Genomic DNA, 23,111 nt, shown 5'->3' with positions numbered 1-23,111 from the left:
CTTTCTTTTTAAGTGAAATGGACAGTCTGCTCCAATGGTGCCTTCTAGGGACCCCTCACTCTTCTCAGCCCTCCATTACTGTCATCAAGCATTGATTAGGAATCGGACGTCTGCATTGCGGGAAGTTGTTCTAGCTGGTTGTTGGGACCCTTCCAACTCTGCAATTCTATTATTCTATGAAGCTTATCACTCCAATGGGCAACAATCAGAAGGTCAAGCCACAGCCCCCCCTTTCCTGCATCCTTCTGGGCTGGGCTTTCTTCCGGTTCCCTAATAATATAATCAAAGAACTGTAGAGTTGGAAGGGGCCACAAGACTCATCTAGTCCAACCCCCTGCAATGCAGGAATCTTTTGCCCAACACGAGACTCGAACCCACAACCCTGAGGTTACGAGTCTCATGCTCTACCATCGGAGCTATTCCAGATCTGAAGCAATGCTCCTGAGATTTACTCTCAGGGTTAAGGGGCTTAGATAGCTACTGTTTACCAGTCTCCAGCATTTCTGAAACATTTTGAATCTGTGTAGAAGAGAGGGCCAGGGACACAACGGGGGGCCTCGGTGGGTCAGGGGAGTGAGAAACCACAAGTCGGTTGTGACCATTTGGCAAGGCATTTTGAAGGCCAGGCCTCTGAAGCAGCTGCTGCCTGAGCACTATTGTTAATCCAAGCTCCAGTGAAGTGTCCGCTGCCCCTGTCTTGTCCAGTTTCCATGGGGTCAATTTCAGTTCTGTGCCAAGGGTGTGGCCAAGCCCCATGCTGTGGTCTGACTGACCAGATGCTCTCTTGCCCCTTTGCCCAATGTGGCTCATGGGCAGAAGCCCAGGGGTGGGGGCTGAGCAGATGAAAGACATACTTTCAGTGCGGTTCAATGTCTGTATGGAGCCATTGGGAGTGACCAGCCAAGACCTTCAGTAGCGGCCCTGTTAACTGCGCCACCTTAGGATGCTGTGGGAAGGAGCTCCCCCCCACCCTTGGAGAATAGGCAGGCACCAACGGTTAGCTGTTAACTGTTAGGGACGCAGGTAGCACTGTGGGTTAAACCACAGAGCCTAGGACTTGCCAATCAGAAGGTCAGTGGTTCAAATCCCCTTGACGGGGTGAGCTCCCGTTGGTTGGTCCCTGCTCCTGCCAACCTAGCAGTTCGAAAGCACAAAGTTCAAGTAGATAAACAGGTACCGCTGTGACGGGAAGGTAAACGGCATTTCCGTGCGCTGCTCTGGTTCGCCAGAAGCGGCTTAGTCATGCTGGCCACATGATCCGGAAGCTGTACGTTGGCTCCCTCGGCCAGTAAAGCGAGATGAGCGCCGCAGCCCCAGAGTCGGCCACGACTGGACCTAAGGGTCAGGGGTCCCTTTACCCTTTACCACTTTAACTGTTAGCTGCTTCCAGCATGCATTAAAAACACATTTGCTTAGGCATTCCTTGGCCAATGATGCTAGTTTTCAGCATCCTAGCCACTGTAATAATATAAATATTTTACTGGTGTGGTTTGTTTTAATTATTATGTATTGGTTATTTTACTGGTTGCAAATATTCTTAGTGCTCTCTGGAGAGAAAGGCGGCATAGAAACAGTTTTATAAAACCAGTAAATAAAACAGGCAGCATAATTAATGCCTCTGGGCCCTGGGAGGTGAAGGGCGGGGTGGAGGAACACAGGATGAGGAGGCCCCCCCAGCCAAGCATGGACCTCTACAGTCATGTGTTCTCTGGATCAGAGCTTCAGGTGCCTGGCTGTGCCCTGGGCCTCCCGCGAAGGATTCATCCTGCACTGAAGAAATGTCCTACTGAATTCCTAAGAGGCCAAGCACAATTGCATCACCTTGGGCTGCCTGGGAGCCCCGAGACAAGAGCTCACCTCTCAAGGAGGGGAAGAGGGGTTTAATGTGAGTTCAACCTCCAGTCTCCCCAGGGTGGGGCAGGGGAACAGCAGCAGCTCGACCCAAACAAAGGCAGCAGCCGGAAAGGCCTCACAGCACCTCTGCCTGACCTCCAGGGTCAGACTCTGGTCCGTCTCCAAAGGCAGGAACCTCATGCAGAGAAGCCCCAGCGAGTGGCTCTCAGGAGCACAACAATTTGGCACATATCAGAGCCACGCTCTTCTCCAAGCACAGATATTGTTGTGAGATGCACACAAGGTAAATCAGAGTTGGGGGAGCAGGAGCCCCTGACTGCCAGGTGTACCTGAAAGGGCAGGCCTCAGCCAGCAGGGGGTCCAGGGCCCACACAGGAGGCGCTGAAGGGGCTGCTGGGAGAACTTACCGTCATCTACCAGAGGGCCTGGAGCAGACCTCTCTGTCCTTGCCACTGCCACCAGACTCCCTCCCCCAGCCCCCTTTCCTGCCCCTGCCTCTCAAGGGGGCAGTGACCATCTCCACTAGCTCTGGTGGCATCAGATGGCAGGCTGCCAGCATGGGAGAAGGATGCCACTGGCAAGGAAACACCAGGTGCCAGGTGAGGTTCTGGACTCTGAAGCAGAGTGAGGTGAGGTTCTGGACTCTGCGCTGGGTGATCCAAAAGATTCTGGCCAAGGAAGAAACTGCTAGAGGGCTTCATCTCCCTGCCTTTGCCCATCCCCGGTGGACTTCCAAAGCCCACAGAACAACGGGGAAGGGGAACTGAGCGTCTCCTGCCCACCTCTGGTTTCAACAGGTAGGTCTCCTGCCCGGGGCTTGGAGACAATGTGGACGACTCGTTAGAGGCACGGGTGTTCTCAGTGGGATTGTGTTTCTTTAACAGCCATTAGAGAACCAGGATTGGAACCACGGTGCAAGGGGAGGAGAAGGGGGCGCCCCCTTTCCCTCACCCCCGCAGTCCAACGAAAATGCCCCCCCTCCTCCTAGCCGAAGTTGGGGCAGACAGGGGTCCTGCGTGGGGCTGACCATTGCAGAAGGGCGGGGGATGCTCAGCCTGCCCAGGAGGCTCTGTGAATGTGCTGGGGGGGCGGGGGGGCACAGTGCCAACCTCGTCCTCTCCGGACGCCAAGAGCTCCGGCATCCATAATACCCGCCCCCTCCTCATGATTGCCAGCGTCCGAGCAGATGGAGGTGTCGGGGAGGGGGGGGAGGCAGCAGGTGATGGCACTGGGGGGGGGTCACTCACTCCAGGTAAGTTTACCTTCGGCACAAGCAAATGAACCGCGGGGGGGGGGGGAGTCCAAGACGCCGCCTCCTCCGGGAGAGAGAAGCGGCAACATCTTAGCAGCAGCCCAACCGCGGAAGCCCCCCTTTGGGCCAGCAAATGGCTGCCCTTCCGTGCCCCCCCCTCCCCGCATGGCTGACCCATTCCCCCCTCCCCCGAGGCATCCCCTCCCCGGGCTTCGGCCGGCCCTTTCTGCGGCCGCGCCCCCGGCCGCCTTGTGCACGTGGGCGCGGATAGTCTGCGGAGAAGGTGGTCCCCACGGCGCCCCCCCCCCGTCCACACACACACTCGCACTTACCCGGCTGCCCCGGTCCTGGTCCGGTCCGCTCTGGGGCTCGTGGGTGCCTCCCTGCCTCGCAGGCCAGGCGCGGTAATGCTCTGGCGCTCCGCCGCCCGGGACTGGGGGGCTGCGGAGAGGCGGCGGGAGTTGCCGGCCGGGCGCGCCGAGGGGCGCCTCCCCAGGAGCCGGGGCTGCTGCTCCTCTGCCCTGCCGTCCGTGCGGGCCAGGAGGAGACAAAGAAGCTCCTCCGCCGCCGCCGCGATGGGGCTGCCAAGACCCACACGGCAGCTCCCTTCCTTCCCCTCTTCCTTCCCAAATGCTTCTGCCCGAGTTTCCATGGGAACAGTATAATGCCTTTCGCGTTGCTGGGGAGATGCAGAGGCTCAGCAACCTCGCCAGGCCTGCCAAGAACCTCGCGGGCTTCGGGGGGCTGCTGCGAAAGCCGGGGGAGGATTTGGCACCGGACGGGGCGGCCGAGGCCATCTCCATCCGCAGCAGAACGTCCCGTGAGCCTGGCTGCCGGATCAGGGCAAGGGGCCCCCTCTGGTCCAGCACCCGCTTCTCACAAGGGCCACCCAGGGGCCTCGGAGGGCGGCGAGCCAGCAAGCAGGATCCGGCCCAAGAGAAACTCTCCGCTCCGGCGGTTTCCAGCAACCGGCATTCAGAAGCACAGGTGCCTCGACTGTGGGAGCTGGACAGGTCTCCTCCGGGACGCGGTGGACTCTCCTTCCAAAGGAGGTTTCTACGCAGAGGTTGAGCGGCCACCTGTCAGGGATGCTTGAGCCGAGATCCCTGCATTGCAGCGGGTTGGGCTAGATGACCCTTGGGGATCCCTTCCAAATCTCCAATTGACCACCGATAGCCCCCTCCTCCATGATATAATAAAGAGTTTCTGGGTCCTTGTTGCCCAGCTTCCTGTTCTCCCAGTGGCCAACCAGATGCCCATTATGGGAAACCAGCAAGCGGGATTCCAGCGCCAGAGCAACTTTCCAGCACATGGGCTTCAGAAGCACTGCTGGACAGAATCATAGAATCGTAGAGCTGGAAGGGACCCGAGGGTCATCTAGCCCAACCCCCTGCAATGCAGGGATCTCAGCTAAAGCATCCCCGACAGATGGCCGTCCAGCCTCTGCTGAAGAACCTCCGGGGAAGGGGCGTCCACAACCTTCCCGAGGATACCCCTCTCCAGCTTCATGAATTCGTCCAACCCTCTTTTCAAGCCCCCAGGTTGGTCACCATCATTGCCTCCTGTGGGAGTGAGTTCCGCAGTTTGCACAGAGGAGGACGGTCTTTCATCCGCCCTGAATCTTCCAGCATCACCTGTCACCGCGGGAGGCCTGCTTGGGGTGGGTGGGGGCGCTTGAGCAAAGGGCGCCTTGTTCTGGAGAGGGAGGGAGAGCAAACGGATCTCCCTGGCTTCAGGAGAAAAGGAATGGACAACTACAGCCAGGTCCTGGGCATGATTCCACGTGGCTCTTGCTGTGCGCCTGAAGGAAGCGCGCGAGGGCCCAGCCTCGGAGAGAGACTCGGGCAGCCGCTTCGTCCATCCTCCCCGGCGAACCCGCGACGCTTGCACCGCCTGCCTGCCTTTGGCCCATGACGGGGCCCTGCTGAGCCCAGATCATTCGCCTATTTCGCTTCCAGGACCCTTTTGCAAGACGCCTTTCCGTCGCTCAAAACATCCGCCCTTATCGCTCCCTCCTAATAATTAACCCGGTTCCTAAGGCTCGGATTGTAGTCACAAGAGAGGACGAGGAAGAAACAAAGGGGAGCCCCCGACGCCCTTGGGGGAGCCCTGAAGTTTGCAGAGGGAGGAGTCCTTTCAAAAGAGAAAACTTGAGGGAAAAGGACAAAAACTTCTGATTCTTCTCCTTTCCCCTCTTTCCCCCTTTACTTTCTTTCTCCCACCCCCTTTTGGGGTTGCGTTTTTATATAGTTTTTCTTATCTTTGATAAAAAGATATTCGATATTAGTCTTTTTAATTTATTTTTTTTCAAACTTTAATAAAAAATTTATTGGGGGGGGAGCAAGAGAAAACCCTAGGGTGCGAAAAATAGGGAGGCTGTGGGGGAATCAGCTCACCCAGTTCCTTTCTCCCAAGGAGCCCCATGGGGGCTGGGGAGGGGGTTCAGCAGTGGCAGAATACAAAAGAGAAGCCTGCAGTCTCACCAAGACAGGACACAGCAGGACTTTCTCATGTGCTCAGGTCTGGTGCTGCTGACCGCCTGGTGCAAGGACAGATCTGGCATGAAACTAAGGATGCTTAACCATCAAGGCCCCTAATCCTGGAGGATTAGGCAACTTTAGTCCACACTGCAATTTGAGTGGCACAGTCTGGAGCTGCAGTTGGTGTTGACAGGATTGAGCCCTGTGCTCAAAGATCTGCATCAACTACCAGGCTGAGATCAAGGTGTTCCTCTTAGTATAGAAAGCCCTTCATAACTTGGGACCAGCTTACCTAAGACTTTGCCTTACCCCCCCCCCCCTGCCATGCAGCCACTCAACTGCTTTGATTGGCAGAACAGGCACGGCTCCAGATGCCACAACATGCCCATTTCCCGCATTTGTCAGAATGTCATCATTTATTGTGGCAGCGCCTGCCCTTTGGAACTCCCTGCCTCTTGACATCAAGCAGGCACCTTCCCCATACTCTTTCCGGCGCCTGCTATAAATATGCTTGTTTCAACAAGCCTGCCTGGATGCTTTGAAAGTTTATGTGGATTTAAGCGTTTCATCGGTTTTAAACTAATACATTTTCCCTTGGTTTTTTTTATTTTTTTGTAAACTGCTTTGAGGGGTGGTATTGACCATCGAGCAGTGTGTGGGTTTTATGGAATAAATAAGAGAGAGCAGACCTTGCCCCAGCAGTGGAGCTACTGGGAGCCCAGTCTAAGCCCCTGGTTGTTCCTTTCAAGCCCTGCCCTTAGCTGCCCCACACCTGTTGTCATGGCTAGGAGGCTCCCCACCCCCACCTGTTCTAAGGGTGGGAAGACACAGCTACATTTCCTTGCACACCTGGCTTGACATGTTTTGTCAATTAAGGACCTGACCGGATTGGTCCTGGATTTCCAGGACTTCATAGCCACCAAAGGGTCTGCCACTTGGTCTGTCAGCCAAGCCAGATCTTTAGGAGTGCACTGAGGAAGCTGGAACACACACAAACACACACACACGTGCAAAAATGCACAAGATAGTGAGATGCTCTCCACCCTGAAGCAACATATCCCGGTGTCCCAAAAGCAAATAAATGCTCAGTTGCATCTCCTGCCTTAATGTCAGCAGCTCAGAAGCGATAAAGGCAACCAACAATATTTTTGTATTGGGCTTGCTGAACGCTTCTAGAGTTAGAAGGGACCCCCTAGGATCATCTAGTCCAACCCCCTGCAAGGCAAGAATAACAACTAAAGTATCCATGACAAATGACCATCCAAAACACCTTAAAGACCAACTAAGTCAGTTCTTGGTATGAGCTTTCGTGTGCATGCACACTTCTTCAGATACACTGAAACAGAAGTTTCCAGACCCTTCTATATAGTGAGAAGGTGGGGAGGGGTATTACTCAGAAGGGTGGTGGGAATGGGTGATTGGCAGATAGCTGTGATGCCGACTCTTAACGACTGCAATAGGTCTTACAGGAAAAAGCAAGGGGTGAGAAGGTGAAAAATGGCTTTGTCATGTATAATGAGATAAGAATCCAAGGTCTTTGTTCAGACCAGGTCTCTCCATGGTTTTAAGTTTGGTGATAAGTTGCAATTCAGCAGCTTCTCTTTCCAGTGGGATTTGGCAGCATTTCCTGCCTCCCGCTGCGGAGGAGGGCAGAGCGTGTGATGGCCTGGGACTCGGAGCCAGAGGAGTCTCAGTCTGCACCGGACCCTTTGCCTCAGGCATCACCCGAACCAAGCCTGGGTCCTGATTCTGAAGAGCCCCAGTCTGCACAGGTTCCCCTGCAGCAAACACCAGCTGGGCCGAGTCAGGGGCCTGAGCCTACCCTGGCTCCAGATGCGGGGATGACCTCGTTGCCTTCAGCTGGGCCATCACTTCCAGCTGCTCCACTACTGGTTGGGTCAGGGGAGGCTGAGGCGGCCTCTGGGTCTAGTAACCCACCAACGTCTCCCGAGCTGCTGAGACTGAGGTCTGAGAGAAGGAAAGACCTGAGTTCTCGGAGAAGGAGTGCTCACCTTTGGGTGAAACAGGGAGGTGAGTTGCCGGGGGATCAGGACCGGCCATTACCCTGACAAAGATAAAAGGCTGTTGGACCCTGCCCCAGGTTGCGGGAGCAACATTGCTGTGTGCCAGATCCTGTACCTGTCCTTGCCTGGTTTCCTGCCTTGGTCCTGTCGGACTGACTCCTAGCAGAACCTTTGGATTCTGGACCGGTCCTGGACCACGTTTCACGGGTTACCCCTGTGCCCAGTACAGAGCACACCCATCCTGGCTCTTTCCCGCCCCCCATGAATTTATCTAATGCTCTTTCCAAGTCATCCAGGTTGGGGGCCAGCCCTGCCTCCTGCCACCCACCCACCTAGCTCCTTCCGGCCAATCAGAGAGAGCTTTGCCAGCCTCCCACCTCATCAGCTCTCCTCCATCATGCCCAGTCCAAGGCTACTGCTGCTGAGTCAGAGTCTGGGCTGCTTGCTCACAGCCTTTAAAAATGCAGCAGCAAGGAGGACCCAGGAGAGAACACTCACTGACTCTGCAGCCGGCAGGGGACTGGGCGGGAAGGCTGCCTGTCCTCGCTCCCCACTGGACTAGCAAAGTTGTGATACACACACACAACTCCTGCTATGGCAGAGATGCAGGATCGGCCCCAGGAGTGCCAACTGGGCCCTGCGACAATGGGTGCTGGGGGCTGTGGATGCCATGCGGCATGCGTGGCCCTGGCACCAAAATTTGTGGGTGTCCGGCCCCTTCACAGGGAATTTAATAATAATAATAATAATAATAATAATAATAATAATAATAATAATAACAACAACAACAACAACAATTCATTATTTATACCCTGCCCACCTGGCTGGGTTTCTCCAGCCACTCTGGGCTGCTTCCAATGGAATATTAAAATACAATAACCTATTAAACATTAAAAGCTTCCCTAAACAGGGCTGCCTTCAGATGTCTTCTAAAAATCTGGTAGTTGTTTTTCTCTTTGACATCTGCTGGGAGGGCGTTCCTCAGGGCGGGTGCCACCACCGAGAAGGCCCTCTGCCTGGTTCCCTGTAACTTGGCTTCTTGCAGCGAGGGAACTGCTTGGCCACCCAGGGGGTTGGCACCTAGGATAGGCCTGCTCTGTGGTTTCTTCCCTCTCCCTACTTCAGTGGCTGAAGCCTAGTCAAGCCTGGCAGGACCCTGCAAACACACATAAAGGTCAGACCGCTGAGGACTTTTCCCTGGAGTAACGGGAAAAGGAAGACAGACCAGGTCCAGGGGCAAAAGGACCCCAACACTGCTGCCAGACAGGAGTTAAGTGGCTTAAGAAGGTTGGACTACATCTTCCCCCTTGAGTTGCACATAACCCACCCCCACCCCTCCGTGCCTTCATTCCCCCCCCATTTCAGGCAAGGGAGGGGGCCACACAGAGCAGGGAAGCCTCTCTTCCTTGCCCCTCCCCTGCACAAAGAACCAGCCAGCTCCTACAAGTGGTTTTATTTTTCTCTCTGCTCAGTGGCCGGGGGTTCCAACTGGAGCTAGGAGCCCAAAGCAGAGGTGGTCAGGATCCTGCCTGCAACCAGGCCAGAGGGGCTCATTGCAGATTTGCCAGACACAGACTCATCCCCATTCTGCTTCCACCAACCCAGGAGGAGAGCAGGGCATCACCTTCAGAAAAGCCCCTTGCTTGACCCAAGGCAACTAGGCACCCAGCTGGCTCCAGGGGTCAGATCCAGGCTTGGGGGGTGGGCAGCCCCATCATTGCCGCCTGGACCAGTCTGCTGTGATTCTCCAGGAGGGGGGGGGGCACGACTCACCATCAGGCAGAGGCTTCCAAGAGATGAGCTGCCTCCTTCGGAAACGTCATGCAGCTGTGATGGCAACACAGCACAGAAGAAAAACCCCGAGGAGGAAGAGGAGGAGCTGCCGGAGGCAAAGGCCAAATCATTCCCACACCCAGGGACACAGTGGTGGTGGTGGGTCACAGATCCCTGGGGAAACGGAGTCTAGAATGATAGCGTTGGGGGCACCCAAGGGTCATCAAGTCCAACCCCCTGCAATGCAGGAGTCGTCATCCAACTGCTTGGCTGACTGTGAGGCCGAGGGAGTTGCCCAGCACCCCCCACCCATCTGGCAGAATCAGCACCCACCTGCAGGAAGGAGGCACCCACCAGGGGGCATCGTGGGGGGCAAGATGTAGGGGTGCCCAACTGAACCCTCCTGGGGCAAGGGGAGTTTGCCAGCACAGGAGGGACGGAGTGACTAGGTAAATAATAATAATAATAATAATAATAATAATAATAATAATAATAATAATAATAATAAATTGTAATAGTATTTGATTTACACCCCACCCATCTGGGCAGCTCCCAACAGAATATTAAAAGCCAGATAGTTGTTTATTTCCTTGACATCTGATGGGAGGGTGTTCCACAGGGAGGGCGCCACCACCAAGAAGGCCCTCTGCCTTGTTCCCTGTAACCTCACTTCTCACAGGGAGGGAACCACCAGAAAGCCCTCGGAACTGGACCTCAGTGTCTGGGCAGAATGATGGGGGTGGAGATGTTCCTTCGGGTATACTGGACCGAGGCCAGCACCAACAATTTGAATTTTGCTCCGAAACGTCCTGGGAGCCAATGTAGGTATTTCAGGACCGGTGTTATAGGGTCTCGGAGGCTGCTCCCAGTCCCTAGTTAATGCTTGCAATTCCTGCATTGCAGGGGGTTGGACTGGATGACCTTTGGGGTGCCTTCCAACTTTATGCTTCCTACAGGTCCCAGGATATTTGAGACTTTGGGGGATGGGTAGTGGGGTCACTCCAGGGCCTCCCCAAGCGCGAGGAGGAGGGGAGGGCTCAGCCGCTGGCATTTTGTGCTCCCCACACACATCAGCACGTAGGAAATTGCCAGATACAGAGTCAGACCCCTCGGTTCAGCTCAGCATCTCTTCCTCTGGGTTTCAGGCCGGAACTGACATTCTGCCTCCCAAGCAGCTGCTCTTTCATGCTGCGCTGTCCGACCTGCCGAGGCCGGCAAGTCGCGCAGGCAAGGAAACCCGCACAGCCAGGGAGCAGGAAGAGACCCCTCCGACCTCCCCTCTCGAGAGCCCGGCTGCGCTTTCGAACCACAGACCACCCCCCGCCCCGGCGTCCCTTCGCCCTGCAAGCGGCCGAGCCTACCTGCTCTGGGCCAGGTAGATCTCAAAGGTCCGGCGGCGGCGGCGGCGGGGTCGCTTAGACTTCAGCCGCCCGGCGCCCCCATTTTCTTACGCCGCGGCGGTGGGGCCGCGCTGGGCCGGCGCGCAGCGGAGCCGCGGGATCCATGTCTGGAAGGGAAAAAGTAAACAGGGCGCAGGGGCAGTGGAGCAGCCTCTCTTCGGCCAGGCGCCCCCTGATTTGCCCGGGCAGGGAGAGGCCGATGCCCGCCGCCGGCTCGAAAGGGGAGCCCAGCTCGGCGGAGGCGCGCAAGATGCGCGCAGGAGCGCGGGGATCTCCGCGGGAAGGCTGCGCCCCAGAAGGGTCGCGGGACTTCGTCGGCCCCAGCACAGCCCTTCTCCGCCTCGGGAATGGGGGTGGGGGGCTTTGTCTCGGGCGCAGGTCGCGGCCCCTCCTGGGCAAGGGGCGCGCAGCGTGAGAGACAGACGACTGGCCCGCGCGGAGAGGAAGGCTGCCCTCCCAAACAGCCCCCCGGGAAAACTAAGTGCGAAGGGCCGGCGCTGCGCCCCTCTCCCACGCCGCCGGACCCGCGTACCTGGCGGGGTCTCCGGCTCGGGCACACGCGTTGCTCTTTCGCCAGGCGCCTGCGCGGTGCTGCGGAGAGAGGGGGAGAGGCGCCCCCCCCCCAGCCCTTATATGCGCCGCTCTCACGGCAGGGCAGCCCGACCGCTCGGAAGTGGGGCGCTTCTGTGGCACGTGGGGATGGAGGCAGCGTCAGACGATGGGACGCCCCCTCCTCAGAAGCAGCAGCCCCCGCTCAGTTGCTGAGGAGGGCGGATTTGCACCCCGCCCAAGGCAGCTTAGACCTGCGGGCCATGTGCTCACCAGTCCTTGGGGAGTTTTTGCTCGCGAGGAGGACAGCCGGAGAAGGGGCGCATGGCCACCAACGCTGGGAGTAGCCAACTAGGGAGCAGAGAAACCGTGGGAATTGGGGGGGGGGGAGATCTTCTTTCAGAATAATGGCTGCCAAGGGCTGGGACCGCTCAGTCAGTAGAGATGGACACCCTCCAGATCAGGGGTCAGCAACCTTTTTCAGCTGGTGCGGTCCACCTCCCTCAGACCCCGCGGTGGGCCGGACTATATTTTTTTTTGGGGGGGGGAGGAATGAACGCATTCCTATGCCCCACAAATCACCCAGAGATGCAATTTAAATAAAAGGACACATTCTCCTCATGTAAAAACACGATTCCCAGATCCTCTGTGGGCTGGATTGAGAAGGCAATTGGGCCGCATCCGGCCCCCGGACCTTAGGGTACCTACCCCTGCTCCAGATCATGGGTTCACATGGGGCAAAAAGAGACCTGTATTGCCAGGGGTTGGACTAGATGACTCTTGTGGTCCCTTCTAAGTCTACAGTTTTGATCCTATGATTTTAAGGGGCTGGTCAACCTCGGAAGGTAGAAGCCCATCTAGGAAAAGGAAAACCCGGATCTTAAACCTCTGCTGCCTTGCGGGATATCTTCAGGAGAAGAAAATGGTAACAAATCCAGAGGGGAGTCCTTAAGGCATTCTTGGATAGCGTCTTGTACAGTGGTACCTCGGGTTATGAACTTAATTCATTCTGGATGTCTGTTCTTAACCTGAAACTGTTCTTAACCTGAAGCACCACTTTAGCTAATGGGGCCTCCCGCTGCCACCACACCGCTGGAGCACGATTTCTGTTCTCATCCCGAGGTACTATTTCTGGGTTAGAGGAGTCTGTAACCTGAAGCGTATGTAACCCGAGGTACCACTGTATACCTCCTTCCATCAACTCCTGCAGCCCAGCTGGTGCCAAGCTGGTGTCCTGCTCTGCTTTCCGTTGGACCCCATCAGCAGCCAGGCCGAGAGGCGGGTCTTGTAGTCTGGGCAACCTCCCCCCCCCCCATGCACACGGCCCAGGCTTGCGCCCCAGGGGGAGCCCACGTCAGTGCTGATAACTCAGCCGTTTGACTCCCCCCCCCCCCCCCCCGTGCAATGCCAACCATTATTCTAAGTTCTCTCTGGTTCCCCGCCCCCATCAAGGACTGAGCTATTGCTGGTTACAGATTGGTAGCCGTGTTGGTCTGCCATAGTCAAAACAAAAAAATTCCTTCCAGTGGCACCTTAAAGACCAACTAAGTTAGTTCTTGGTATGAGCTTTTGTGTGCATGCACACTTCTTCAGATACCTGGCATCTGAAGAAGTGTGCATGCGCACGAAAGCTCATACCAAGAACTAACTTAGTTGGTCTTTAAGGTGCCACTGGAAGGAATTTTTTTGTTTTGAACTATTGCTGTTGCTCTGTCCCTCTCCCCCCCCCCACCCCCCAAACAGGAGGAGAGACCCAGGTGACACTGGCTGGGCAATTGCAGCAGCAAGGAAACGTTTAATTGGTTTTCTCGTTTTCTGTAAAAATTGGGTCAGTGGGTCCTCTTTTCCGTCTCCCCCCCCCCCCAGCCGCCAAGCACAGCAGCCTCCCTCCTTGCGCCCCCCCCCCGGTCAGGTGCTGTTGGCCTGCTCCTGCTCAAAGAGCGCCATGGCCAGGTGGGATCGGGAGCCGAGTCCTTGCAGGTTGCTGAGGACGCAGCGGTGGTAGAGCTCCTCGCTCAGGCGGGGGTTGCAGCCCCGCAAGACATACTTCTGCGCCAGCCCCGGCTCCGCCGCCCGGAAGACGTGCAACTCCGAGTAGCGCAGGAAGACGTCAAAGGCCTCCAGGCCCTCCAGAGCCTCCTCGCGGTCCAGCACGTCGGACGCCAGCCTTGCGCGGGCCGCCATGTAGTCCGCGTTGTAGAAGCAGGCCTCCGAGAAGGCCTGCCGGTCAAAGCGCCCGTCCCGAGGGAAGTCCGAGGCGGCCGAAGCGCCCCCGCCGGCTGCCTGCTCGCCCCCACGGAAAGCCAGCGCCGGGTTGAACTCCTGGAAGTGGACGGGGAAGAAGACCTGCCAGCTGCTGATGGCGTTCATGCGGCAGCGGTTGAGGACCTCGGCCGTGACCTCCGTCCAGACGCTGGCCAGGAAGAAGAGGGTGTCCACGGGGTGCTTCTTGGAGACAATGTCCATCAGCTTGACCTGGGAGGGGACCTCTGTCTTGACGCTGATCCAGGGAATCTTGACGTCCGAGTAGCGCCTCTCCAGCTCGGCCACCATGGCCTTGGCCCCGGCAAAGACGTCCACCTGCCCCACGCGCTGGGCGTCGTAGGGGTCGTAGACGAAGAGCAGGGTCAGGCGGGAGTTGTCCCTGGCGTCCAGGGCGTTGGTGGCAAAGGCGTCCAGGAAGCCCCCCAGGAAGTCCAGCTCCGGCACGGTGAGGGGCAGCACCAGCTGCAGGCGGGTGGCCTCCGTCACGTAGGGCATGGGGATGATCTCCACCTGGCTGAGCGGGCGCAGGAGCTGGACGCGCTTGGAGAGGAGGTGGCTGTGGCCCTTCTGCGTCACGGCCTCCAGCAGCAGCTCCAGCTGGTACTCCATCCCCCGCGTGGGGTCGAAGCGGCGGTAGCCGTTGAGCAGCCGGCGCTTGCGGAAGCGCAGCTGCGGCTGGTAGCGCCGGTTCAGCTGCTCCAGCGCCGCCTGCAGGATGTTGCCCACGTCCGCCTTGCTGGCCCCCTGCAGCTCGCACTTGGGGGCCCCGTCGGGGCAGGAGAAGAGGTGCTGCTCCGTGAAGTAGTCCCAGCCAATCACCTCGAAGCGGGACTTGGGGGAAAAGGGGGCGCTGACCCCCACGGGCCACGACAGCTCTGCCTCCCCCGATGGCATCAGCGCTGTCAGGTTGCGGATCTGAGCCTGCCAGGGAAAGAGGAGGAGAGCCTCCGTTAAGACGACCCCCGACCTTCACCCTTGCTGCACTGAAGGAATGGGTTTCCCAAACCCAAAACTGAGTGTGCAGACAGTTTGAAATGGGCACCAAAATCCCTATTTTTCCTTAGCTAAAATCCATTCACTTGAGCTCTGAGTCAATGTATAAACAAAAACCTGGCTGTATAAACAAGTGCTCAGAGCCCTCTCCTTTATCAGTTTGTGATGGCAAGGATGACCTTGGCTGTTCTAGTGGAGTAGGGATGACATGTCTAGGTCTTAACTTACGTCCTGATGCACAGACCTAGTCCGGGAACAGCGCCAGAGTGTGTTTTTGGAGTTGGTGACGTCTTGCTCCAAGATAAGAGTAGGAACAGGAATACCCTTTTATGGTCAGAAGTACAGGAAGGAATACCCTTTTATGGTTAAGAATACCGGAGCAGGAACATATGAGATGTCAACCTGAGTGTATAGGCTGATGTGGTTGGATTCCTGGGGAAGGAGAGAGAGGGTGCCTGGAGGATATATATACTCCATGAAATCTCTCATTTCTTTGGACTTGCTGTGGACTGACCTCGCAAGTGCCTTTCTGCTGTTCCGGAGAGCAGAAATAAAGAACTCTTTCTCTGAACCAGCCCTCGGTGTCTTTTGACTTCCTTCCTCCTGTCCGGGAGCAACGCAGACCCAATCGGTGAACTCCAATAAGGCTACAGCACAGCTGGACCACCCCGTGGCAGGGGCTGGAAAAGGGGGTTTCCAAAAAGTATAGCTCAGCCCGAAACAAAGGACGCTGAAGGAATCTACAAGGCCTGGTGTGTCTGGTTGGAGTCAGAGGGAGAAGGTGGGGAGGAGGAGGTGTGGGAAGCTGAAGAGGGAACAGGGCTTAGTGAGCAGGGGGAGTCTGTGGCAGAGAGCAGTACAGAACCAGAGACAGAAGCTGAGGCGGGAGAGGAGGGAATGCCAAGAGGCAGAGAGGGGTCTGGCTGGGGAAGAAGCACAGGGTGTCTCCTCCTCCTTCTGCTGCAACACACTCCCTTCCCACCTTGTCTCCCAGAACCAGAAGAGGGCTGAAATGGGCAGGGCAGCAGTAGGCTGAACGCAGGCACAGCCTCTAATTGCTTGGAAAAAGCCCTGGAGAGAAGGAGACTTGGAGATGGCTGTGGGAAGGCAGGGACTTTCAGTCTGGGTAACTGATATAAATTATTGTGACTTTTATGCTTTGGATCAGATTATTACGTGTATGATCTTTGCTGTTTGTTTTGTTTGTTTCTTCAGCTTGTAAAATGCCTTGAGCATAGTAATACCTAAAGGCGGTATACAAATTAAAAGTGAATTGAAATGAAATTCATGGGGGCAGGACCTACGGGGGATGAACCACTGGGCTTGTCAGGCCTGAAACTCATGGTGTTCTTGCTAATGAAGAGTTCACTCCTACTCTGAGTAGTGCCACTACTGCTGGCTGGCTCTTTGCAGCTAGACCCACCCGGTGGTCTCCAGCCCACCAGGCCCAACATGTGATGACTCTCCTTCATTGGAGATTCCTAAGCAGAGGTTGGGGGGCCACCTGCCAGCGATTCTGGAGCTGTGGCTCCTGGCCCTGCAGGGGGCTGGACTGGATGACCTTGTGGTCCTGTCCAACTCCGCAGTTCTGTGATTCTATTGCTGCAATACATTTCAGAAGCCAAAGCGGGTGGGGGCTGGGGGGAGGGAAGGTGCCAAATGGGCTCAGTTGGTTCATGTTCTGCTCCCAGGGGGTGCGTCTGAGGCACCTGGGCTGGATTGCAGAGCCCAGAAAACCCCCAAGGCTCTCCTCCATCAGGAGGGCAACTAATGGCTCTCTCTGCAAGTGCGCTGGATGAGAGAGAGAGAGAGAGAGAGAGAGAGAGAGAGCCAGAAGTTATTTCCTGGGGGGGGGGGCAGCAGGGCAGGCCAGATAGTTCTTCCCCCCTGAGCCCTTTTGCACAAGGGGCAGCAGGGAAATGACCCAAACTAGCCAGCAGAGCCTTCCCTGCAGGCAATCGCCAGAGTGGTGCATGCTCTGGTTATCTCCCGCTTGGACTACTGCCATGTGCTCTATGTGGGGCTACCTTTGAAGGTGACTCGGAAACTACAACTAATCCAGAACGCGGCAGCTAGACTGGTGACTGGGACCACATAACACCAGTCTTGAAAGACCTACATTGGCTCCCAGTACGTTTCCAAGCACAATTCAAAGTGACCTTGAAAGCCCTAAATGGCCTCGGCCCCGTATACCTGAAGGAGCGTCTCCACCCCCATTGTTCTGCCCGGACCCTGAGATCCAGCTCCGAGGGCCTTCTGTCAGCTCCCTCCCTGCCAGAAGTGAGGTTAGAGGGAACCAGGCAGAAGGCCTTCTTGGTGGTGGCACTTGCCCTGTGGAATACTCTTCCATCAGATGTGAAGGAAATAAACAACTACCTGACTTTTAAAAGACATCTGAAGGCAGCCCTGTTTAGGGAAGTTTTTAATGTTTAATGCATTACTGTATTTTAGTATTTTTTGGGAAGCTGCCCAGAGTGGCTGGGGAAGCCCAGCCAGATGGGCGGGGTATAAATATATTATTATTATTATTATTATTATTATTATTGTTAATAATAATAATATCATCATCTAAGAATGAAGCTGAGTTGCCAGAACTCCAGGCTCTCAGCCACCAACCCCACGCTCCCAGCCTGGGCCCAGCAGCTGCTGCAGGCACCCCAAAGTGAGCACCCAGAAGCCTCCAGCTGCCCCTACTGGAAGATCCTCAGCTGAAGAAGGTGGAGCTTGCAGGGTCTGATCCTGCCCAGCAGCTCCTTTGTAGTCTGAACCAAACAAAAAAAGCAGACTTTCCGTTACACCAGATGCTGTGTAGAGAGAACAGTGTGCAAAAGGATGACTTTGCGTCCCCCTCCAGGGACACCCTGAGAATCAGGGACGCTTGGGGCCCCTGGTGTCACCCTGTTTGCTTCTTTGGAAGGGACCCTGTCTTAGAAATCCCAGGAAACCGGTGACCCCTCACTGCCTTGCCGGAAGGTGACCCACAGCTGCTCCCACCCTCCCTGCCTGAGACCAGCACCCGGCGGCCTCCATCCTCTCCACCCCCAGCAGAGAGAGAGTTTGGGGGGGGTGTTGGGGGTCTCTCTCGCCTCTTTACCTGCAGCTCCTCTATCTCTTGGTAGGTCTGCTCCAGCTTGATCCGGCTGAACCTCTTATGCAGGCGGTACATGAGGGTGGGCTCCGTGACGGGGTGCACGGCAATCGCTCCCCAAAATTCCTCTCCCTCCTCCTTCTCTGGGTCCGCATTCTTGGCCAGTTCAAAGGACAGGTAATTCTGGCCCTAAGAGAGGGAGGAAATGATGGTCTCCTGGTCCTTCTCTGAAGAAGCATTTGCACCAAAGACTTACTATCAGCTCCCTCTTTTTCCATCCCCAAAAGCAGATGTGATGCAGATGTTTAATCCTCCCCACCAACACCCTGCGAAGCAGGTTAAGCTTGTGACCCAAAGTCTGCTAGCCTGTGTTCTCACTGAGTAGGAATTCGAACTCGCCTCCAGGCTCCAATCTCCCGACATGCTCCCTGCAGCCACAGAGAGCCGGACAAAGGCAATGACCAGCCAGCTCCCTTTGCTCTTCTGCACAAATCCTTCCCGGCTTTTCTCTCTCCCCGACTTAAACATCTCAGAATGTGGAGATTTGTCTTGGGACTCGGCGGCGGCGTTGTCCCCTAAGCCCAAGCAAGACACTACTATGGGGCTATCTGGCAAGTGCAGGCCTCTTCGAAGCAGAGCAGGGAGCAGGCAAGGCCTGCCTTAACCAACCCCTGTCTCCCAAGTCCCCCCTCACTGCCTCCCCAGATATGAAAAAAACCCAGAGAGACAGAAGTAGCAAGTCGGAGGCTGAGAGAGCCCCACAGCATTTGCTCAGATGTCCCGCTGGGAGCGACTCCAAAGCGTAAAGAGGGCCCTGGCTTCCCTGGAGCAGCTCTGGCTCTGTGGGGCTCCTGCCTGCCTGCCTGCCTGGCTCCTTCTCCCAGCCCATTGGCCTGTGGGAGTCCTGCCTGCCTGGCCTCATCTTCTAGCCTCTTCACCCTGTGGGGGGCTTGTATCTGGCCCTGTGGGACTCATGCCTGGCTTCATCTCCCAGCCTCGGCCCTGTGGGAGTCCTGCCTGCCTGGCTCCATCTCCTAGCCTATTGACCTTTGGGATTCTTGCCTCTGGACCTGTAGGACTCCTGCCTGCCTGGCCTCATCTCCTAGCCCCATGGCCCTGTGGAACTCCCGCCTGCCTCCCTCCCTCCATGCCCCATCTCCCAGCCCCTTGGCCCTGTGGAACTCTTGTCTCTAGCCCTGTGGGACTCCAGCCTGCCTCCCTCCCTCCATGCCCCATCTCCCAGCCCCTTGGCCCTGTGGAACTCTTGTCTCTAGCCCCGTGGGACTCCCGCCTGCCTCCCTCCCTCCATGCCCCATCTCCCAGCCCCTTGGCCCTGTGGAACTCTTGTCTCTAGCCCCGTGGGACTCCCGCCTGCCCACCTGGTGCTGGGAGGTGCAGCTGGTGCCCAGGAAGTCTGCTAGGCAGCGGCCCAGCCACTCGTCCGGCCGCAGGCTGAGGATCTCGTTGCGGCAGCTGTCCAGGTGAGGGTGCAGCTTGAGGAGGAGGCTGCGGGAGAGCAGGTAGCCGAAGCCGCCGTGGCAATAGCGCGCCTGCTCGTCCCCGCCAATGAACTCCTCCGCCCGGCCCAGGTAGACGTCCTGGTGGATGCTCAGGTGGGCCACCAGCGCCTTGAGCCGCTCCGGCTGGACGTAGGTGTCGTCCTGCATGACGAAGAACCAGTCGAAGTCGCCCCCGAAGTGCTGGTGGACGTAGCGCACCGTCTCGTACATGAGCCACACGGGCCGCTCGTCCCCGTGCGACACCAGCGCCAGGCCGTGGGGCACCTTGGCCCCCCGCAGCCCCGTGAAGTAGAGGAGGTGGGGGAAGTGGTGGGCGGCCGTCTTGTTGACGGCCACGGCCAGGGTGCCCAGGGTGGCCTTGGAGGTCAGCACGGCCACAAAGAGCCGCTCGCGGAAGCCCAGCTCTGTCTGGATGTAGCGTGTCCTGTGCAAGGAGGAGAAGAAGAAGGGGAGCTTTTTGTCTCAAGGGGAAAGAGACAAAAATAAAAAGGCGCTCGGAACTGTGATACGATGCAATGCGACATACAGATGTGGTCAGGGCTGGAGTCAGGGGCAGGTCAGCAAGAAAGGAACAAATCTCCAGTGCCAGGGAAGGTAGTAACAACAACAACAACAAATCATTTACCCACCGCCCATCTGACGGAGCAGCTTCCAGCAAATTATAAAAGCACAGTAAAGCATCACACATTAAAAACTTCCCTATAAAGAGTTAACTCTATTCAAGGAAACAAAATGCAGTGGTAACAACAACAACAACAACAACAACAACAACAACAACAACAACAACAACAACAACAACAACATATTATTTATACCCTGCCCATCTGGCTGGGCTTCCCCAGCCACTCTGGGTGGCTTCCAACCAAATATTGAAATACCGTAATACATCAAACATTAAAAACTTCCCTAAAGAGGGCTGCCTTCAGATGTCTTCTAAAAGTTTGGTAGTTGTTGTTCTCTTTGACATCTGATACCTTGGTTCTCAAACTGCTTAGCTGACGAACAAATCGGCTCCTGAACGTGGAAAACCTGGAAGTAAGTCTTCCCGTCTTTGAATGTTTTTTGGAAGCTGAACGTCCGTTGCAGCCGCTGGCTATTCTTTCCAGAACTGATTACGTTCGAGAACCAAGGTACCACAGTAGACTCAGCCTGGTGGTCTCACTGCAGGACGGGGAGACCCCTGGATGCTTTCAGTGTTAGAAACTCAATATATATAAGCTAGGCACTTAAATCAGGGTTCCAGTCGCCCAAACAGAATGCCTAGTTGCCATTTTTGGGCAAGGAGACTCTAAAGCCTTCTTTTTCAAAGGACAGACTGATTGCGTCTCAGTTAAACATCTGGCTAGTTCAGAGGACCACCCTGAGCTCGGTTAGGAGCTTTGAGAACTTAAAGAAGGAAAGCCCCATCAATCTTGGCCTGGAGAGCACTGAATGGGCCTGTGTTTCTGGCCTCAGTCTGAGGTTCTGCTCCTTGCCCAATGGCCACCAACGGGGCCAGAGACCTCTCTGTGTGCAGCTGGGAGCCTGAGCTACCACAACTTGGGGGAAGGCTTACAACGCTGCTCCTGGGCACTCACACACCACAGGTTCCTTGGGGTGCAGATAGAAAGAGGGGGAACTCCTCATGAGTGTGAACGCTCCTCCCTCCCCACAGACCTGCACCACAGCAGCAGCCGCCCCTAGATCAGGGTGCATGGGGCACGCGGGCCCGTTCTCCCGGGGAAAGGGCACCACCAGCTCAATGCAGCTGAGCCATGCTCTCCCTGCCTCCACTCCCTGCCGCAATGTGAGGAGCAGCAGCACCCAAGCGGGGTTCTCCCCAGCGCACAGGAAGCGCACCAAAGGAAAGCCCTGACCGAAGGTTATGAAATCATGCATGGCAAGGGGAAAGTAGGGAAGGAAAAGTTTCCCTCCTTAGTCTCATGACGCTAGAACTCATGGGAATCCCATGAAGCAGAATGTTGGTCAGACTCGGGGCAGAGAAAAAGAAGTATTTATTCACACAGCACAGAGTTAAACTGCGGAACTCCCGGCCACAGGAGGCAGGGATGGCCACCAGTCTGGGTGGATTTAAAAGGACAAATTCATGGAGATGGAGGAGGAGGAGAGGGCCATGGAGGGCTCTTAGCCAGGAAGATCATGCTGCGCCTCCCGTGGGAGGGAGCAGGAGGTCTTGTGTTCAAATCCTGCTTGAAGGCTTCCCATAATAGGCATCTGACTGAACCCTGTGAGAAGTGGATGCTGGACTAAAGGGACCAGGCAGGGAGACTCTTCTTCTGGAACCTCCAGGTACAGAGGCAGTCTATCTAGATTCCTAGTTCTCTTCTGAGAATCTTTGCTTCCCCAAAGCCAGAGGACTTTGACCTCGCCACTGTGATCCAAGTGACGGTCACCTCCAGCCTGGATTATTGTAACTCGCTCTATGTGGGGCTGCCCTTGAGCCTGACCCAGAAACTCCAGCGGGTGCAGAATGACAGGCGAGACTCCTTACGGGGTCCTTGCCGCAGGATCACATTCATCCAGTGCGCTGGCTCCCAGTGGAGTACAGGGTCAGGTTTAAGGTGCTGGTTTTAACCTTTAAAGCCCTATACAGCCTAGGACCCTCGTACCTAGGGGACCGCCTCTCCTGGTATGTCCCACGGAGGACCTTACGGTCTTCAAACAAAAGATCCTGGGCCACGGGGAGGTTAGGCTGGCAGAGCATGACAGTGCTCCTCCTCCCCAAAGCCCCTGGAACCCAGCTCTGGGGAGGGGGAGAAGGCTTGCCCCCTCCAGGCTCGCCCCTTACCTGAGCACCTTCTTGTAGGGCTTGCTGGGGTCCCTGTAGTAAGGCACGATGCGCGGCTTGAACTCCTCCTGCGACTCCTCGCCCGCCTTCCTGCCCGGCCCCGCTCCTCCTCCTCCTCCTCCTCCTCCGGCCCCCGGCAGCCCCTCTCCGTCGGGCCGGCGCCCATGGCCGAGCGCGGCTCCGCCGGCCGCGTCGGCGCAAGAGTCTCCGGCGTCGCCCTGGATCCACGAGACGCGCAGCAGGCTCAGGCTGCAGCCCAGCGACAGACCCAGCAGCAGCGGCAGCGCCGGGCGCAGCACCGCCAGCACCGTGGCCACGCGCATGGCCGGCGGCGGGCGCCCGGACGGGGCAGCCGGGGCTCCGCGACCATGGAGCGGCGAGCCGAGGGGCAGCGGGGCGCCTTGCCGGGCGCGCCGTCCAGGGCCCGGGCGAAGCGCGAACCTGGGAGCGGGGAGGGAGGGAGGAAGGAAGGAAAGGGGTCACCGTGGAAGACAGCGGCACCCGCCCCCGACGGGCCCCCAGGAGGAGGGCAAGGGGACCACCCCGACCGCGCCGTCTAAGGCCGGGGCTGAGCGCAGAGCTTTAAGAGATCGGGACGGGTGGGCGCCGGGGCAACGTCACCCCCTCCAGGACGCGCCCTCGGGGGGGGGGGCACGAAGGGGCCACCGGGGGTCCCTTCGCTGGAGACGCCCGCGTGCCCCCGGTGGAGCCGAGGCCGGAGCGGGGCTGGCCGGCTGCTCTCGCGTCTGCCCCCGACGGGCGGGCTGCCCCTTCCCCTCCGATACAGGCGGCTCCCCCCTCGCTCCTGCCCCGGCTCGCGGGGCTCACCTTCCGCCCCCGTCCTCCTCGCGCCCTTCCGCAGCTCGGCCCCGACACGTGTCTGGCGTTCACACGCTCCCCGCGTCCCCGCCAGGCGGCCCCTCGCGCTTCCTCCCGCTCCTCTTCTTCCGCCCCAGCGGCGCCTCCCTCCGGGGAAGAGGGCGGACTCCATTTCCCAGGTGCCCCTTCCCGCGCGGGGCAGGCCGGGCGCCGTAGTCCGCCCAGACTCGCCTTCCCGGCGTGCCCCGGGGCCCGGCGGGCGCTGACGTCTCGGGCGGCCATTGGCGGAGCGGGCGGGCGGGCGGG

The 23,111-nt window shown here is 57.3% G+C and overlaps 2 protein-coding genes across 4 annotated transcripts in view; both read right to left on the bottom strand.

Annotated features, from left to right (window-relative positions):
- LOC310827696 (uncharacterized protein) overlaps positions 1-23,111 on the bottom strand; it is a 751,453-nt gene that overhangs the window by 316,022 nt on the left and 412,320 nt on the right. The window lies entirely within an intron of this gene.
- Positions 13,108-22,977, bottom strand: CHPF2 (chondroitin polymerizing factor 2). 2 transcript variants are annotated; one of them, XM_083704071.1, is made up of 5 exons: positions 22,815-22,977; positions 21,987-22,427; positions 19,058-19,622; positions 17,685-17,867; positions 13,108-14,518 (listed from the first exon to the last, which is right to left on the bottom strand). In XM_083704071.1, exons 2-5 carry the CDS (start codon positions 22,307-22,309, stop codon positions 13,241-13,243), a joined length of 2,349 nt encoding a protein of 782 aa, XP_083560197.1. In that variant the 5' UTR covers positions 22,310-22,427; positions 22,815-22,977; the 3' UTR covers positions 13,108-13,240. The 2 variants fall into 2 exon arrangements, with proteins under 2 accessions (XP_083560197.1, XP_083560198.1); XM_083704072.1 differs by having other exon boundaries at positions 22,839-22,930.

This window comes from Podarcis gaigeae (assembly GCF_964106915.1).
Source record: "Podarcis gaigeae genome assembly, chromosome: 12".
Lineage (NCBI taxonomy): Eukaryota > Metazoa > Chordata > Lepidosauria > Squamata > Lacertidae > Podarcis > Podarcis gaigeae.
This window is presented reverse-complemented; position numbering and strand designations above follow the sequence as displayed.

Coding starts and splice junctions, on each gene's coding strand:
- CHPF2 (XM_083704071.1), bottom strand. CDS start 22,309: ATGCGCGTGGCCACGGTGCTGGCGGTGCTGCGCCCGGCGCTGCCGCTG. Junction 19,623..21,986: donor CCCTACAAGAAGGTGCTCAG/GTAAGGGGCGAG, acceptor CTCCTTGCACAG/GACACGCTACATCCAGACAG. Junction 14,519..17,684: donor AAGAGATAGAGGAGCTGCAG/GTAAAGAGGCGA, acceptor TTTCCCTGGCAG/GCTCAGATCCGCAACCTGAC.